The sequence below is a fragment of the Pteropus medius genome, unplaced genomic scaffold, assembly GCF_902729225.1.
Source record: "Pteropus medius unplaced genomic scaffold, Ma_sr-lr_union100, whole genome shotgun sequence".
Lineage (NCBI taxonomy): Eukaryota > Metazoa > Chordata > Mammalia > Chiroptera > Pteropodidae > Pteropus > Pteropus medius.
In genome coordinates this window covers 30,379,463-30,399,693 of record NW_024354502.1, presented here as the reverse complement: position 1 = coordinate 30,399,693, position 20,231 = coordinate 30,379,463, and the positions used below count along the sequence as shown (strand labels likewise).

The window sequence follows — 20,231 nt, the reverse complement described above, 5'->3', positions numbered from 1 at the left end:
CTAGAACTTAAGTGGTCGAGAACCTACATTGTAGCATTCACAACTGACAGCAAATAAGACGTTAATCAGATATTTGCTATATTCTCCACGTTTCCAAGTTTTGAGTACTATGGAATAATATTATTAAACCATTTACTCCAGCTCTTGTGGGAGGAAGAATAAAAACCTTCATACTTTACACATTTGCAGATTAAAGTTGGTCACTGCATAATGGGTATATTCATTGATGTTTATCATAAAACAAGCACCAGTGAGATGGGGATTACTTTGGCTTATTTCAATTAGCATTTGTACTATAAAATAATCTTTGGTGATTAGATTTACAAGCCTGTATGTTCGTTTTAGCTGCTAAATGACAACCATGCTTTTCTTAGTTTCTTATGACTTCGTATGGAGAGAAATCTAGTAGTAAGGAAGGGCTTAAATGAGTACAAAGTATTATTCATACCTTACTAGGTTATAGAAAACTCTGAAAAGTGAACTTTGAAGATTAAATTGAAAAGAATTAAAGAGCAATAGACTTCAAAAATGCTTCCTTCAAAAAATGGCATAGGTGATAGAGGCTTTGTTCATCCCTCTTGCGACCAACTCAAAGTTGTGACAGAAACACGGAGCGAACAGCAAGTCGCCTGGGATCTAGATGAACAGTAGGACCACAACTAGGGAGAGAAATGGGAAATCACCCTGCAATGGTGGGAGGGGGCGAAGATGCAAGGCTGCTGGGTCCCAAGCGGCTGAGTGGGACAGAGGCTGCTGCAGCTGTGTCCTCCGCCAGAGTCTGGTGCTTCTTGCTGAGCAGAGCCAAGACACTGGTGACAGACAGCTGGCCTTGGCTTCTGGTGTGGCCTCTTGAGACAACTATAAGCACAGCATTTGGGGGTTGCTTGCTGAATCTTAACAAGGTGACCCCAGAGGGGCACAGGCTGGGGCTAAACTTGGCCTGCAGCTGGACCCCTCTCAGAACTGTGCCAGTGGACACCTACTACACAAAGCCGTGCTAATAAGACTGGGAGACTTAGAAGCTTTACTTAGTTTCTATGTATAAACAGAAACAGAAAGGCAGCCAAAATGGGAAGACAAAGAAGCAGAAACCATATGAGAGAGCAGAACAGAGATCCAGGAATAACGGAGTCAACCAATCTAACAGATGCAGAGTTCAAAACACTGGTTATAAAGATGCTCAATGAACTTAGGGGAAGAGTAGATTAACTCAGCGAGAACTTTAACAAAGAGATTTAAAAAACCCATAAAAATGGAAATAGAAATTATAAAAGGGAACCAGTCAGAAATGAAGAACACATTATCTGAGATGAAGAGGATATTAGAGGGCATAAACAGAGTGGATAAAGAAGAGGATTGAACCACTTATATAGAGGATGAGGAAGCCAAGAATACTCAATCAGAACAGCAAGAAAAAAGAAGCCAAGACTATATAATAATTTAAGGAGCCTATGGGACACAATTACATGTAAAAATATCCATGTCATAAAGGTACCTGAAGGAAAACAAGAAATTAAAGAGATATTTGAAGAAATAATGGAAAACTTCCCTCATTTGGTGAAGGAAATAGACATACAATCCCAGGAAGCTCAGAGAGTCTGAAAAAAGAACACAAAGAGGCCCACACCAAGACACATCATAATTAAAATGCCAAAGGTTAAATACAAAGAGAAAACCTTAAAAGTAGCAAGAAAAAAGCAGTTAGATACTTACAAGGGAGCACCCATAAGACTGGCAGCTGATTTCTCAAAAGAAACTATGCAGGACAGAAGGGCCTGGCACAAAATATTCAACGTGATGAAAACCCAGGATCTACGACCAATACTTTATCCAGCAAAGCTATCATTTAGAGTCGAAGCACAGATAAAGAGCTTCCCAGACAAAAATAAGCTAAAGGAATTTATCAACACCAAGCCAGTATTACAGGAAATGTTGGAGGGACTTCTTTAAGAAGAAAAAAACATGTATCAAAACCATGAATAAAGAATGGTAATAACTACATTCCTATCAACAAGTACTGCAAATGGAAAAGAATTAAGTGCTCCAACCAAAAGATAGAGTGGATAAGAAAACAAGACCCTTACATATGCTGCCTACAAGAGACTCACTTCAGATTAAGAGACACACACAGACTAAAAAGAAGGGGATGGAAAAAAGATTGCCTTGATGGACCTAGAGAGTATTGTGCTGAATAAGCCAGAGAGAGAAAGGCAAATATCACATGATTTCACATACATGTGGAATCTAAAGAACAAAATAGCAAAAATGGAAATAAACTTATAGATACAGAGAATATTTTGAGGGCTAAGGGATGAGAGGGAGTTTGGGGGGATGGTAAAAAAGGGCAAATGGATTAAGAAGTACAAATGGATAGTTACAAAACAGACAGGGAGATATCATGTATAACATAAGGAAAATAGTTAATAATTTGTAATAAACATGTAAGGGAGAAGAGGGGTACTAAATTTAGTGGGGTGATCACTTTGTAAGTTATATAGACCTCTAATCACTATGCTGTACAACTGAAATGAATATATGCCAACTATAACAACAACAACAACAAAACGTTGAATTGCACAGTATAAATACGAGCAACTAATTGTCTATTATATTTCAATAAAGCCGGGAAAAAGTTTCCTAACTTTAATCATATCTAGATTTAACATTACATATTGGTAATGTCAATGATAGACAAAATAATAAAAAGGACAAAGTATGAGTAAGAGGCTTATTCATTATTTACATTACCTATCTACTTCAGAGATTTTGAATGCAGTTCCTTCCCATCCCCTAGGAATTCTTGACCTAAAGAATGGTCATTCGAATCCTCAAAAGTAGTTATCTCTAGGCAAAAATCCACTCTAATGGAGTCTGAGCCAGGTATCGTTTCTTTCCAATCTTAGAACAAGACTTTAAAAGGGGAGTATACAATTTACTATTTTATCAAGTCAAACACCTTACTAATCAAGATGTAGTAAAGCAACTCTGCTAGCTGTCAACTTGTATCACATTCAGTTATTCACTTTACAAATATGTGAGTGCTAAGCGTACGTAGCACCGTCTATGATAATGCTTGGAGTTAGGGATGGACGCAAGGGTAAGTAGGAACAGTCCCTGCTTTTATGGAATTTACAATCTCCATTGTTGGGCAGAAGAGTTGGGGTGCAGGAAGAGAGAAGCATGGAAAGGGGAAGGAGAAATAAGTACATAAATCAAATATAGCACTAATACTCTGACCTCCTTTATATGAAAATAAACAAAACAAGAAACAAAGCATGTTACTTTTGAGAAACTATGACTTTAGTTTATGCCAAGAGCCAGGGCCAAGTGGAATATGAAGGAACTTAATTTGGGTCTTATGACCTCTATTTTGACTACTGGCTTGGCTACACATGAGTATTACTATTAATTTGGACAGGAAAGAAAAGCTGAAAATCTTACAAAGAAAAAATAATCTCACAAAAAACCCTTGGATATAGATAAAACTATATTTTATAAACTGTTAATCTCTACAAATGCATTTCATCGTGACCAGATGATTTAAGGTAGTAACAACTGTGATACTTTTTTTCCTAATGAAACATTCCAGTCTCTTAATTAGTTCAATCTATTTTTGACTTAGGGACTATTTCTTGGTTTTTACCTATTTAGCTAACATATCTGCTCTTATAAGCATGTAAAACACTTAAGTGTAACGAACTATATAAAAGTACGATGTCTGTTCATAAATACCAAGCTGCACTGTACCAGTAATTCTAGTACTGCATATTGTCTATCTGCCAAATTTAATGCTACATCATTTATCATGTTACTAAATCACATCAAACATGACACAGAGACAATTTGTTTAAGAAAAGTTTTACTAATGTGTTAATATTTCAGCAAAGTTATTGCAATGGGTTTAAAAGGCAGACAGACATTATTTCAGGCTATAAAGTAACAAAGGAGTTTTATACAATTAAAATATTACACAGACCTATGGAATTTATTGAATAACTAACAGATCCATAAAAGGAATTACATATGAAAGATTAAATCCAGTATTAGCACCTACAATATCTCTGAAAGTAAAACTTAACTGTTTCATTCTCTCCTAAAATATTTCTTAACTCTCTCCCAAATATGGTGCTCTCTTTCAAAGCCCATGTGTGAATGAAGGGCATAGAAGCCCTAATGCTGAGAACATACGGCCAAAGGAACTAGAAATGTTGACTCAGACTTGAGTTTTAGTTGGAAATTACTTAACTTACTGTACTTGAACCAATCATAAGATTTCTGTGCATTGAATACTGTATATGAGAGTCTATGAATAAGGTTTGCCAGCAGAGATAGTTAAAAATTAGCAATATACAGTATTATTCCTATCAAATTTTTTCTCATAAGTTATATTTATAACAAAACTATAATTAAAATATTTATTATACTTGCTTATTACACTTTCAGGGAAACAGCAGGGACATTTATGTGTCTGATGGTTTAGCATCCACTTTATTGTGCTTATTTTTGTAAGGAACAAGCAACACATACCACATCTTCTCAACATTCAAGGTAATACAATAATAACAAAATTCTCCAAAGAAAAATAACTGGAAATTGCATTTAATACTGCTTTAATTAGGAATAATTGCTATAATAAAACAAATAACATTACACATTATTTTTCCAATGAGCTTCAGTTTGAGAAACTGAATGGCAGAAACATCTTTAAGATTTGAGTCATGGCAAAACTGGTAGTTCTTTGAAATCTGGGACATGCATTAGCAAAACCACAGACACAGCCTACCCTTCACTGAAATCCTGGAGTAAAGCATTTTATTTGGGGAATAAGACCGAACACTGGCTAACACATCACTTTGAAGTCTACAGCCACCTGGGAAGCTGGGCCAAGGAATGACGAGAACCATTTGGGACTGGTGGCAGATAAGAAATAAACTTTGAGTTGGGCTGACTAACTACATATTTTATTAATGGCTTTGAATAAAAAAGTGAAATGCTTCATTGTGTTTTCTCAGAAACTAATCAAAAGATTACAGAGTCCTACACAATTTGGAGACATAAAGTGGATGCTGAGCGACGAGAGGTCACTCCAGGTGTGGAATATTAGAAAGTTAGTCCTTGGAGGAAATGGCACCGTGGCTCTGGCAGCAGATACAAAGGAATGACGCTCTGGAGAGGAGGTAGGGGACACTCTGCGATTGGCCAGTGGACAGATGAGGGTCCCAGCTAGAGTTGGGATCTATAATCAGACGGGGAAAGTAAAGGTTTTAGAAAAGGATGATAAAAATAACCTCTAAACCATCTCTCTTACACCAAGTGATCTGAGTGCCTCATATGTGGCCTATGTTCTGTTAATCTAGGATTCTAATAAAATACATGCATCTGTACTGTGTGCCTAGGGGAGCACACAGCTCTCAACAGTCTAGAAATCCAAGCTCTGTATATTTTGATCTTTGACCAACCACGTCACTAGAGGTAGTATAGCACAGTTAGGTAGCAAATCTGGGTTCAGGCTGCCTCTTTCTATATCTACCTGTTTTTAGCCTTGGAAGTAACTTTTCTCAGTGCCTGAGTTTCCTCATCAGAAAAATCAGATAACAGTATCTACCTTGTAGAGTTTTCGTGATGATTAAAATTAAGCATTTACAACAGTGCAGGCACATAAGTGCCATCAAGTGTTAACTATTTTTATTATCGTGAATTTATTGTGTTAGAATAATGCTATATTCCATATTTTAAAATAAAGACAATCTTAACCCAAAGAGAGAAAACATCACCAGTCTATTTAATACTATATTTAAAAAATTAAAAAGAACAAAAAATTTTTGTTTAAAAATCTTTTTAAAATAAAAGCTATCTCCATGATTTGGGTACTCTTTTGTTAAAACATTAAATTCCCACATAATGCTTAAACCTGAAGACACCTTGTAGATTTAAGAAAAATGATAGAATTAAATTACTCTTATGGTCCCCCCTTCCCCCTCAAGACTTCAGCCCACACTGGATCCTGGGCCTGAGGAACACACAGCTCTGAAAATTGTATTGAACAAAAATATTTGCATTCATGAAACTATCCAGAAGTTCCTAATGTAAATCTTTCCCATTTCAAAATTTCACAGTTGTCTGAATATTGATTGATTAGTCTCTGGTGTATAATTGCTCAAAACCCCATACCACTTCAGAAAAATATTATATTTAGCAATAATAGCTACAAAATGAGTCATGACAAGTGGGTTGTGCCAAGTCAATGCAGCTGCAATTGATAAAACAAACTTATTCCAATGGCACGTAACAAAAACCACATATAAGGTTTCTGACTGCTCGTTTGAGAAATTGTGCGATAAAGTGTATAGACAAATAACACTAAGTGTTCCAAAACGAAGCCTTTTCAAAGAAATAAAATATATGGTAGATGACGTCATCATTAGGTCTTTGACTTTCAAGACAGGTGACACATTCACTAGTGCTAAAAGAAGGCAGCTTTGGAATGTTGGTCTGTAGGATTCAATAGATGATACAGGGGCATACACAATGTATTTTTTAAAGAGTATTGAAAAAGGGAATAAACCTTACAATAATCTGATGAACTCTTTCCTTTCTCCATATACTTGGGGCTGCAAGTACTTAGCGGAAGTATGGTGTCAAAAACGGGTTTTATGGTCAATTAGACTTGGGTTGATATTCCAGCACTCATTAGCAGTGTGACTTTGAGAACATCATTTAATCTATTTGTACTTCAGTTTGTACATCTATAAAATGGGGAAATACTTCGTAGAATTCTTGTGATAATTAGAAATACCATTTGTATATTACTTGGCATATAGCAGGTGCCCTCAAAACAGTGGCTATTATTATTACTATTGCCCTGGGAAGGAATATATTTACTTTGGTAGATTTTGCTTCTGTGCTGCCTGTTAATTAGTGATAGATACCTGTAAACAAAGTTAATTAGGAAAGCAAAACAGCATAACACTATTTGTAGAAAGAGTAAATGACTGAAATTGGCAAAAAACAGTGAAGTACAATTTTCTGTCACTTAGAAGACTATGCTAATGTACTATGGCTTCTATGTGATTTTGCCTACAGATTTCTATTAGTATTACCTAATTTGTTTCTCACATATTCAGAGTCATTTGATGGATATATAAGAACATAAACATTCTAAACAAAAGAATTAAATTTATGGTTCTGCCTGCTAGAGGTAAAATTTCTTTTACAGGGCTATGAAATATTCATAATCTCTTCTCTCCATTCTGAAATGTTTCTTTGGTTTTTAAAGCCATTAGTCATACAGGCAGGGAGATCTCTGAACTGATTCTTAAATGCAAAACCCAACTATTTAAGTGCCTAGGATGGTTTTGAAATATTAAAATAAGATCCTCTCTCCCCCAAAACCGAAACCTCCAAAAAACAAAGTAACAAAAAAACCGGTATGAAAACAATACAGAGGAAAAAAAATCATGATTAAATTCTGTATCACCAAATAGAACTTAAATTAAATACACATCTTAAATATTAAGCCAATACAGGGAATATGCCACTATTTAACAAATTATTTCCCAGACAGGAAAGAGAATTCATGTATACTATAAAATTACAAAAACTACATATAAATCATATAATTTCATATTTACCTTTAATTCTATGTTTATCTTCCACTGCTCATGCCTCTGTCTTCATAAATGGTAATTTCAATCTAAACAGCATGGCTGTTAAGAAAACACACTATAGAATATAACATAAAAGAGGACTATGGCAAAATGATGTGTATGATCTGTAGACTTTTTTTCCAATTTGCCTTGCTTATTTTTAAATTATGAAAAATTTCTCCTACTTAAGTTAAATACAATGCTTTCTCTACCTTGCTGAAAATTTTAAGAAATGTAATTGCTTATTGTACTCCACGTGTACTTCTCCAAACATTATTTTTTGGAAAAAAAGAATCTGAAAAAGGATACTTCATTGTAGAACTAGGGGGGTTCTTAACTGAGAATCTATGAAGGTAATAAATTCAGGGGTTCAAAATGCCCTGAAATTATATGCAAACTTTTTCTTGAAAGAGAGTTCATGACCTCTAAAAGTTTAAGAACCATCTCTGCAGAGTATAATAAAACTGAAATTATTATCAGCAGGAAGGCCTGGGATTATCTGACCTAGGTTTTTAGAAAAATTTATTTGATCCATTACTCCAGTTATCAAGCTAAATTAGTTTTTTTGCAATTTTATTTACCAAATTCACTTAGTGATTTTCAAAGCTTACTGCTTCTAAAAATATGCACAGTATGTCAAAGGTAATGAAATTATACATCTGGCAGCTGCAAGTGATTTCAACTAGTCAGATGAACCCATGGAACTGCAATTCATTTGGATGACAAGTCTCACCACACATTATGAGTTTATGCATTTCAAAGGGGCTTTAGGTTCAGAGTTTCTGCAGCTGAAATGCATTACTCATACCACCCCCATTATTACTACAAGATGCCCTCGGAACCACCAAGAAAGACAGTAACCAGAATACTGAACAATCCAGAGACCTGCACAACGCAAAGGAAGGAGAGAAGACATGCTTTAAGAAAAAAAGGAGAAAGGAGGCTTATGGTAGGTATGCCATTCACAAAGACAATTCCTAGGGCAAACACAAGAGAAGGGAGTTAAATTTAGCCAATGCCGAATAGTACCACTGAAATTTTTTTATAGTTAGATCTTGTGATCTGCACTAAAAAGATACAACTCGAAGTCCTCTCTCAATGGGATCTGTCAGGAGGAGGCCTTGGGGAGCATATATCTTCTCATTCTGCTCTTGAATGTATTTGGAGACTTTCTTCAGAACCTGACAGAAAGAAAAAACACAGCTTTTTACAAACTTCATCAGATTTCCCTTTAAGTATCATCTCGATCTCAAAATATTCAGGCAGTGGAATTAGTTTTCAAAGCGAGTCATGGATATTCACATGAAGGGATACAGCTCTGATTATTTGGCTCGCGCCAGTTGCGTACAACTCATAGTGCAGCATGATGCATTCTTTAAGTCGCAAGTATTTTCAATGCAGTGTAAGTACAAATGCATACAGAAGCAAGAGAACCAATCCCCTCCCCTTATCTCCTAGGCCCTTCAATCCTGGATGTAGATAAATAGACAATTATATACACAACAGTTATGCTTTTCTCTTTCCCTACTCGTAAGTGTTGTTAATGCGACATCTTCTAACATCAAGGGTAGTTCTTGGCCTTCTTTAACACTAAAGAACTGCTTCTCTCCTTTGTACATTTTCATCAATTTTAAGTAATGACATGAAGTTTGACATGACAGCAAAAGGTAGCCCGGTTAGTTTAAAACTGAACAGTTTATTTCCTTTGTAAAGCATGTGGGTATTACCTGCCATGGAGTTTCTGATGACTACAAGTACCTTATGTCATTGCCATGATTGCATGTAGTGCTACTCTGTAGTTTTCTCTTGTGTCCTAGACAGGAACTTCAATTTTTAAGTTTAGTATTAAGGTTGTAAAAGTCAAAGCAAATGTAGACAAAAACCAGATAGGATACAAAGGAACTTCTGGAAATTGCCAAATCTCTAGCTTTAATAAGGGGAATTCTGAGACAGATAAACTAGAAGAAAATAAATCTTAATGGCTATATACAAAATCAAAGAGTTACATGTTTTATTTCAGATTCAAAGTCATCAGAATCCTTTTCTGGCTCTAACATTCAAAGAAGCTTTGATCCAGTTCTTAAATTACTACATATTTTAAATTCACACTATCAGCTTATGATAAAGTCACAGATAAATGTGATCATAACTTAAAGGGAAAAAAAGAACTTATAAAAATAAAGCTGGAAATTAAGAAATGACTTAATTTGTGTGCCTGTAATGTACCAGGCCAAACGAACAATTTAGGTGCTTAATATAAACTGATTTAGAATGTAAAACACTATTTGATTTGTATAACAAATTTTCTATTGAAGGAAAAAAATGTAAATGGTTTATTAAAGTTACATCTTTGGGAATAATACAATCTTGTGTTTCATGCTTTTTTAAAAAGAGCATAATATTATTAAAAGAGCGATCTACAGGGTTCTTATATAGTAAATTAAGAATACTATTTCTAAAAAGTTTTTTTCACCAATTACTTGAAGTAATACATATATCATTCTCCTGTTTTCAACTATCAAAGGATTTGAGCAGTGCTTGGTCTTAATGGACCAAAAAAAAAAAAAATCTTAGATACTATCTACCAGTGTTCGTCAATCATGCTAAAATAATGAAGGTGCCCAACTCAGGACACTCAATCTTCTCTCTGATTTCCTTCTTAGCTCACCAGCCAGACCTGGAAATTGGAGAGCCAGTCTTCCCTCACTGAGATCCATTTATATTAGGAAATATACACTCAGAAAAATGTTTGCATGGCTGGTTTCAAAGAAAAGATTCCTTCAGAAAGCTTTCCTCCCTCTCTCCTTGGGTACAGATTACTAGCAAAGAAACTGCATTCCTTTACTTGATTTAAGCACAACTTTGTTGTGCAGGTTTTTATTTTAACTTTAATAACATTCACGTGTACTTGGGTAGCAGTTCAAAAAGAAAACAGTTTTCTTTTTGTATATGCTCCAAATCCTCTTATACTATTTGGTGAAGGCAGCACTGTCCTAAACAAAATGCTCTTAAACATTAGTCTCTTTAGCAATAGGAAAGTATTAATATGAATAAATTTATACTGTATAAATTTATTTATTAATATAAATAAATTTATACTGTACTAGACCACTGAGAAAAAAGATCCTAAATGAGGCTAAGTGAGAACACCAGGATCATAATATTTTCAAAAAATATTTAAGTTCCTTCTAACTGTGTTTCTGTTACAGATTACATCACATAGGCAGAAGGGATGTTTTCTAGTTGAACAAGGCAGAGAGCTACTGAGATGACCTCTACAAGCCTATCTGTTCCCTGATTATAATGTGCAACAACAATAGAAAAATAACACTGAAGCCTTTATTTTCATTTTAAATCAATAAGTAGCACATTATAGGAGAAAAAATGCACGACTGTTCTAGTGAGCTTTAAAAGGCCTATTTACAATTTCAAAAAATTTAACCCACATGACAAACTGAAAGCACTATTACATTTGGCTGTTGATTATAAATTTTAGTATCTAAAACAATAAAGATTAAATGACTCAATCCTGTCCTTTCATAAAGTAAAAAATAATAGCAAAAAAATTCCTAAGGAACACGGGAGAGGGTGATTATTCTTATACTTTTATCATTTTATCAAAAATATAAATATAAATTTTAAAAGTTTTCTTTTAAAAGCATACGTACATTATATCTTAATGACAGAGATTCCAGTTATTCACTTTCCATGATCTAGTTATTCATGTCCACTTTCTAAAATAAAATCAGCTATTTAAAAAAGGTGATCATACCTTAAATATTTAAATATTGGTTTCTTGACCAATTTTATTTGGTTTTTATTTGCTTTATAATACTATGTAAAGAGCCCTTGATAAGACTTGTAAAGTAGTATCTTGTATACTGCCTATGAACCCAAGTTAAAACATATATTGGGATCAATTTCCATTGAGAACTGCTTTCCAAGATTAATAATCAAAAGAATTTTAATTAAGAGCTGCTAAATGTTTTAGCAGCTAAATAAACTAGCAGCTGCTAAAAAAGATTACTTGAACTTGAAATAAAAAAAATTGTATGTCAGTTTACAAATATCCGATTGAAAAAATATATACTAACTTAATTTCTAAATCTATTTTAAGAAAACACTCTTTTTAAACATCTATCATATGTGAGGCAGTTTATTAATTCTAAGAACCATTTTACAGTTGAAAGCACTCTGAAAGATTAATTTGTCCATGATCCCATAATTAGTATATGACAAGGCTGGCCCCCAAATACCAATTTCTTTTTTGCAACTGACATCAGAAGGAGCTACCTTATCTATTTCAGCAAATGCACATGGACAAATAGGAGTTAAAACCTTATTAACAAATTTAAAAGCTATAGTGACATGACAATTCAAGCATCTAATACTCTACTAAGAATGAATAAAGTAATCTGGAGAATGTATTTCTAACTTAAATTGACAATATTATATATTTCTTTAAATGACCATCCCTGGATAAGAGTTTTTATCAATATGAATTCAGCCTTACCTCCCCTTTCTACATTCAGCTCTTCATCAAGTCTTTGTTCTCCTATCAACAGATCCCTTGAATTTGTTCCCCTACTTCCATCTCTACTGCTGTTCCTTGTCCAACTATCGTCTCTTGCCTGGATTTCTATGGAACATCCTAACTGATTTCCCTACTTCTACTTTTATACTTTTTCACAGAGCAAAGAGATTTCTTTATAATGAATATCTGATTATATCCTTCTCCTGCTTAAAAGCTGTTGAGTAGCTTCCCTCTGCACTCAAAATAAAATCTAAACTTCTTTCCATGGACTACATACTCCTTCATGATAAAGCTCTTCCTCACCTCTCCAAATTCATCTCTAGCAGTTTTCTCCCCACTCCTCTCCTTCTATACAGGCCTCCTTTCAGTTCCCAGGACTCAGGAAGCTGTCTGGGCCTTTACATACAATACTGATCTCTCTGCCTGAATGTCCTCAGGCTTTTCATCTTTCCCCGAAGCAACTTAAATGTTATGTTACCGTGTCAGAGGCCTTTTCTAACCACACAATCTAAATTGGGTCTCTCCTACTATTTTCTCTCACAGGAGAGTTTGTTTTCTTTAAGGCACTTATTGCAATTTGCAATTTTGTATTTTTATCATAAGTTGTTACCACTAAATTACAAATTCCACCAGGTCAGCAACCATATCTCCTGCATGATGCTTAGCACATTGTAGGCTTTCAATATGTATTTACTAAATGAATCCATCCCTTCTCACTCAGCAAATGTATTATTAAAGAGGTGCTGCTAAGACAAAACAGACTGAAAGCTGATACTGATCCTTTATAACTTCTGATTTTGAATGTTAAACAGGAATAAAAGTTAGCTGCTTCTCTGCATGATATGTAAAAGAATATAAACTCCTAATTTATTTATTTAAATATACCCTTTTGTAACACTAGCTCAATATATATTAGCTGAAACCATATCTGCTCTCTACTACATGAAGTACAAGATAATCACAGGGCCACTTCTACCATGTAGGGTATAATATAAATATCTTTACAGCATTTAATTTTCCAAACATGGTCAGAATTTTATAATATATTAGGGGTTCACTGTAATCAACTTAAATTCATTCATTTAACACACTTTCATGGGTACCTAATATACCTAAGGCACGGTTCGGAGAGGGACACAAAAATGGTTAAGGCACTGTCATTGACCTCAAGAAAAATACATTCTTAACAGGAAAATAAGTATTTAAACTGCTACAAAGTAGAGTGATAAGTGCTGGAAAAAAGATACAAATGAAATGTTGTGGGATACAAAGGGGAGAAAGACTGATTGGAAGAGTAAGGAAAAGTTAGATGCAAGTAGAACATAAGGGACTAGTGAGATTTGAACATGGGAAGAATGGCACCTATGTGGAGGAAAACTTTAGAGAGTACGTTTGGTAACCAGTGAGGAATTGAGTTTGACTGAAAGATAAAATGAGGAAGGGGTGGGAGACAGAACTGAAAAGGTAAGCTGGAGGTCAGCTTGAGAAGGGGCTTGAATTTTACTCAGTGGCAATGAATGGGAAGCCAGGGAAGGCCTCTGACAGCAGGAGTGCTAGGGGAAGGAAGGCTGGTTGTATGAAGATAGCAGTAGACAGGTTGGAAATGTAAAAGAATGGGAGAAATGAGACTTGTCAGGAGACTATTTTAAGTCTAAGAAAGGTCAAAAGGACAAAAATTAGGACAGTAGCAGAGGAAATTATGAAAAATTAACGAATGGGATAATGGAAGCTAGTTCAGTCTCTGATCACTGATAAGTTTTTCCCCTTCGTTCATCCTAATGATGGTATTGAAAAAGACAGGGTGCTATTAAACAAAACAGATGTGTGAGGTTTGACTTTAGGACATCTAGGTTGAGAAGCCAACAACTCTGGGCCTAACAGGCAGTTGTAAAAGAGAAGACAAGACCTCAGGTGGGAGGATAAGACTGAAGATAGAAATTTGGAAATAAAAGGATTCTCAGAAAGCTGGGTAGAATGAGAACATAGATTTTATATATTCTTCTTAAGCGTAAGCCAATTTAAAAATTGATACACCAACTCAAGTTGACATCTAATTCTGACCTGTTTCTCAAAGATGCAAGACTCTTTTAAGTGTTCTGGACATTAAAGCAACAAACAAATTTAATTATTATTAGTGTAAAGGCTTCTTTAATAATATCACCTTCTTCATGATTTTAAGAGATTCTGTAAAAACAAAGGTGGCCTTACCTTCTCATAATGAGTTTCCATGCATAAGAAGATGGTATATGCTGTTAAACAAGCCAAACAGCCTTCAAGATATGATTGACCCCCAAGCTTCTCTGCTTCTGCATAAAGGTTATTTAGAGTTCGAACTGTTTCTTCAAACTGCTGCCTATCAATCTGTATGGGGAAAACAATTTTATAAGTTTTGGAAAAAAAAAAACAGCAATTCACTAATAATGCTTGCTATCTCTAATTTATCATGTTGCTTTGTCAACATTCTTTATCTAATAGTTGGCAAACAATTTTTAGGTGATTAAATCTGGCCCTAAGTTACTAAAACTAATTAGCGTTTAATTTTATGCCTATTATGAACATTGGATATCTTCGAGGCTCAATATAGTGTCTCTTTATTCTCTATACTGAATTTCAAGTAAATTAAATTTGACAATTCTTTGATCTTTCTATTAATTTATATTCAGTTATTGAGTACCTACCACTAGATATTATGAGAGATCTTAGACAAAGATGAGCAAGACACTGTCTTAGTCCTCAAGGAGTTTACAATCATGGAAGCATAACAAATATGTAAATATAAAAATGCAATAAACGATACTACAACAGAGGCATATACGAAGTATGGTGGAGAGAAAAAAGGCAGATGTTCCCTTTATCGGGAAAGAGCAGTTGATCTTGAGTTCCTAAACACTGGAATTTACTGGGCAAAAAAAGGGAGGTAAGGACATTTTAAGTAGAAGGATCAAAGGGTACAAGTTTTGTATTCTATTTACTCATTATCCCATTGCTTTTATAGTAACTATTTGATACTAAAAGCTCACACCGAACAAGGCACAATCTCAAACTACTGCACAATTCTTTACACCGTCATTTCTATTACCTCTTTCTATTCAGTGACACCATTATCTTACATTATTGTCACCGTTTTTCACTCTAATCATCTGCTTTTACTTTCTTCTTCTGATATCACTTAATTTTATTCTTCTAACAGTACTTTGTAGATTTCAAATCTCAATACTTTATCTAGGATCTCCGAGACCCATTAGTAGAGAATATGATCCCATTATTTTTGGTAACAATGATTTATCTGTTCTTACTCTGGGCCTTCTCTCACAGTATCTCCTTTATTCCTAAAATGAGTAACTATTTACACATGAATTCTCTTTTATGAAGTCTTTACATATAGAAATACTCAAAAAAGTTGAACCTATATAGTGTGACAAAATATTCCCAAGAACATAATTTTTTTAAAGTATAAAACAATTTATCCTCACTCTTAAGCTACTAAAATCCTTTAGGTTAAAGTCAGTTGTAATCATTTTGTCCTTCGTGTGAAAAACTGGGAGGCCACAGTAAGCCAGTGGCATGAAAAAGTTTACTTTAAAGTAAACTTTAAAGTGCTGGTGGCTCTACCTGTTTTTCAAAAGGAGCTACTTTTAATTTTCCAGAACATTAGAGTTCCTCACAAGGGTTGGGTGGGTAGAGACAGAGCTGAGAGGGCAGTGTTTCTTCACTGAACTACTACTTGAAGATGTGGTATGTCAAGAATGGTCATCTGTAGAACCTCTGTTAGAATTCTCAGTCTCTGAAAACAGACTTAGGAGAAAAGTTAAGTGAACAAATATTAAAGGTAAACTGTAATCTTCACCTAATAATGCCTAAATTAATGCCTTCCATTTGTCATCAGTAAATTTACAAAAGTCTAAATAATTTTACTCACATTTGATTTACCTATAATGTTATGACCTGATTTTTAAAAAAGTTCTTTTAATTATTTACATTTCTTTGGACACGATATCATTCAAAACTATGGGATCCAAACCAGAAACATTTCATTTCTTTCAGATCAGAATTATTTACTGATCATACCAGCAAGGCTAATTCTTAAAAGTTATTCCAAGATTGCAATGCTTTACAGAATGGAGGCAAATCATAGATCATTAAACAAAAACAAAAAACCATGGTGAAGGATTTTGTTGTTACTGTTAAAAACATTTAATTGATTTTTATTTTATAGGATTTTTTAACTCTTTTCCCGTTTGCCCCGAGAATACTTGCCGGCAGCGCTTGTGGCTGCAGCGTTTACCCTGCGACAACTCGCAGATTACAGTCCTAATCTTACCCACAAAGTTTGCCACGAAATATCTTGCTTTTATTATTGACAATCTTTGGAGATAAATGTCATCATTCTATTTATAGCATTCTGTTTTTAGTAGTGGTGTTTCCATTTACAAAATATAGTAATTCTTGATCACTAAAAATGTCAAATCCTAGAAAATGTAGCGTTCCTATGTGTGATGTTAAATGAACACTGGCAGCGAGCTGCACTTTTTTTTTTTTTCTAAACAGGAAAAAGGCTAAAAGGTTAAGAAGAAAGAAATAAAGGTTAAAAAGAGCGCTAAGAATTTTTTTGAACGATTACTTAAAAATCATGGTAGTCAGCAGTAAAAGCAAAGGACATATTCAACATATAAGGGCTGAACAGAACAAATGTGGGCATTTTCACCTCACTCCTTTTAGACACAAAGAAGAACAGCTGTTAGTGTTCTCCCCTGGGTACTTGCACATTGATATAAGAACTATATCAAAATTTGGAGATATGTGAAGTTGGAGCCAAATACAACTGTGATCAATAAACACTAAAAGTCACAATGGAAATAGGAATTAGGCTTGTTTTCCCAGAATTTTTGTTTCTTGTTGAACTGCACAGTAGAAACCATAGAGCTGAAGCTTCAAATGATCACAAGTCAAAGGTTAGTGTATCGTCCAGGTACAGACATATTTTTAAAGGTATGTAGGGGAACAAATGTCTCCATTATAGTTCTCTCATTTCTCTTCCCCCCAGACCAAAATTGCCTAAGATGTCTGTATTTTGGCTAAAGTGAGAATAAAGCTTCCTTTAAAGAACTGTCCTAGCAACAAAGTTCTTAAGCCTCAAAGTAGTTCATTCTAACAGGCAGTGGAGAAAGTAAACTTGTTAACAGACAGAGCTCGTACTCACTCCCAAATTAAAGGGTACAAATGTGTGTTTTTAGTGCTTTAAAGTAATACAAAACCCTTGTATATTAGTTTCTTCCTCTATTAAGTTGCCAAGTGTGATGTTCTCACAAAAAGAAAATCAGCCTCAGTGGCGGAGCAATCAGTACAATTTCTAGGGTAAGTTGAGAAACAAAGAGAGAAACCTTTCAATTTTCCATCAAGCAAAGCAAGGAAAATTTAAACCTGTAATTTAAATTTAATCTCAACACAGGAAAAAAAAAATCAAAGCTTTCCCAAGCAGTTTAAAGTATAAACTAGTGTTTTTACCCAAATATTTAAAAAGAAAAAAAAAAATCAAAGGCACCAATGAGCAGCACCATATTAACATTCCATATAGTATTCAGAATCATGAGAAGTTCTACATGAAGTCAAAGAAGTAAAAAGACATCGGAACTTAGAGACATCAATTTCCTGTAAGAAACATGAATACTGTGACTACATTATGATTCTGTATTCGGACTAAACTAAAGGCTCTATACCAGAGGTCCCCAACCCCTGGGGCAGAGGATCGGTACTGGTCTGTGGCCTGTTAGGAAACGGGCTGCACAGCAGGAGGTGAGTTGCTGGCAAACGAGTGAAGCTTCATATGCATTTGCAGCCGCTCCCCAGCACTACCATCACTGCCTCAGCTCCACCTCAGACTATCAGGCATTATTAGATCCTAATAATAAATCAGGATCTAATAATGCCTGATAATCTGACGTGGAGCTGAGGCAGTGATGCTAGTCCCTGGTGTCAAAAAGGTTAGGGACCGCTGCTCTATACCACACAGAGTGGAAGGCTAATAATGTCTGATTCTGCATACATATATTTGGTTCAACTATGAAATCGAAGTTTGAGAAGGAATCTTGTAACATCCAAGTAAATGTGGTGAAAAGAATAGTATTTCATTCTGTTTTGAAGGTATATAAACAGTACGAGAATTTCTATAAGAGGTTTAAAAATAAAACATTTGATTCATTTCATGTAAGTCCTAACATGTAAAACATGTTAACTATGAAGTTAAATTACTTTTTTAAAAAAATCTGGTAGCTTTAGCCAATAGATAACTTGCTCATTTTTTACCTCTTCAAACTACTGTAGTTATGTCCACTTATTGTCAGGCTGAGTCTCATAACATTGGGACAACAAACGACAACATTCTCATGGAATTTCACAAACAAGCTAATCTAGAAACCATCTTTATAAGGCATGTTTGATCTTTAATTTGCATTTAAAGAAACATACTTGGGCCACTAAACTGTCCAAGGTTATAAATCAAGTTAAAGGGCACTATAATTGATCATTGTTGATTTTCCAACCTTGGCAATCAGGTAGAACCACCTACCTTGCTACAAACAAGTTTTAAATGACTGCTACACATTTCTCTAGTACGGAATCATCTACACCTCCTTATTCCATGACCAGCACTTCTTAGCCCCACACCCACAGCATGCCTCATCACCTCCTTGTCAAAGAGGAAAGAGCCACAAAGCTTGTTCCCATAAACAAGAAATTAACTTCTTAAGAGTAAAAAACTGTAAGGTAACATGGCTCAAGACCATGGTGAACACATGTAGACATAAGAAAACACACACATTCACTAGCTCACTTCATTGGATCTTTAAAATAAGATAAAATTATTTTTTTTCTAAGTTTGAAGAAAGGGGAAACATCCCATTCTTCCATTTCTGTAATGCAGGGTTTCGCAAAGAACCTATATCCTGATGACAATATTTATATGCAAGCCAACACAACACAGGTGGCTCCCAGTGATAACTGGGAGTGACAAATTTAAGGCCTTGTTCTCAATATTGTCCTATCTAATGCTCTGTTTTTCAGGTTCCAAGAAGGCCTGTCTGCATTGCCTGGCACAGCACTTAAATTCTTTCTGCCCAGCAGTGCGGCCAGCACAGTAGCCACAAATGCCAGTCACGAGAATGACGATGATTCTTCTAGCATGGTGAAGTAGGAGGAAATGGCTCACAACATGTTGAGTTAGGTGGCCTGGAGCCTCAGGAATTAGTTCCTCATCACTGTTGACAATAATAACACGGGGTGGGGGTGGAGAACATCAGAGGAAAGAAGATTAACCGGCAGTGGGCATCACGGAGTTCTATAAGGTCATCACACCCGGGAGATTGGCCTTATTCTTCCTCCTCCAAACACTAGGTCTTGCTTAGTTGCCCTTTTCGTACACCTGTAGCCAACGCCCCTTCTTTGCCTGCCTGTCCCCGGGGCCGCAAGACACTCTGCGGCCCGGGTTTCAGCGCATACTTCCTCCCTTCCCTGGGCAGTCTCCCTCCCTCGCCCCAGAAGAGGTGCGGGGAGCCAGGCTGCGTACCCGGTTCTCCAGCTCCGCGGGGAACTTGGTCTGGAACTGGCAGCGTGTGCCACTGCTGTAGTCTCGCTGAATGAATACTTTCCCGGACACCGGCGCCTGCTGCGGCCTCATGGCGAGGACAAGACGGGCCACGCTGAGGGTTCGGGGGACACCAACCACGGGTCAGATCCCTGGCCTGGACCCAGGATTCCAGGCCTCCAGCCCCGCAGACCCATCCACCGCCCAAGGCAGCCCAAGGCCTCCCCTGCCACACTCCCCTTCACCCATGCTGTCACCGCTGGTCTTTGGCCACTGCCCCTGTCCCGGCCCCGCGCCCCCCACAGCCCGGTTCGGCCCGGGAAACACGAACCCGCCTCCTCGGCCCTCCAGCTTCTGTCGCGCCGCCTGCACCGTCACTTACGTCCTGCCGCAAAAGGCCTCTTTCCCCGCCCCTCAACTCAGCTTCCTACCTGAAGTCTAAGACCCACCCTCTTCTCTGACTGCACGCTGA

At 36.0% G+C, this 20,231-nt stretch overlaps 1 protein-coding gene across 3 annotated transcripts; it reads right to left on the bottom strand.

The window, feature by feature from the left end:
• Positions 1–3,842: 3,842 nt before the first annotated feature.
• On the bottom strand, positions 3,843–20,221 carry GOLGA7 (golgin A7). Of its 3 annotated transcripts, none has more exons than XM_039853495.1 (6): positions 20,091–20,221; positions 19,742–19,874; positions 14,389–14,541; positions 8,726–8,827; positions 7,632–7,698; positions 3,843–5,236 (listed from the first exon to the last, which is right to left on the bottom strand). In XM_039853495.1, the coding sequence occupies exons 2-5, from the start codon at positions 19,850–19,852 to the stop codon at positions 7,660–7,662; spliced, it is 405 nt and encodes a 134-aa protein (XP_039709429.1). In that variant the 5' UTR covers positions 19,853–19,874; positions 20,091–20,221; the 3' UTR covers positions 3,843–5,236; positions 7,632–7,659. The 3 variants fall into 3 exon arrangements, with proteins under 3 accessions (XP_039709429.1, XP_039709426.1, XP_039709427.1); XM_039853492.1 differs by having other exon boundaries at positions 7,632–7,693; XM_039853493.1 differs by having other exon boundaries at positions 7,632–7,693; positions 19,742–20,121.
• Between the last annotated feature and the right edge of the window lie 10 nt (positions 20,222–20,231).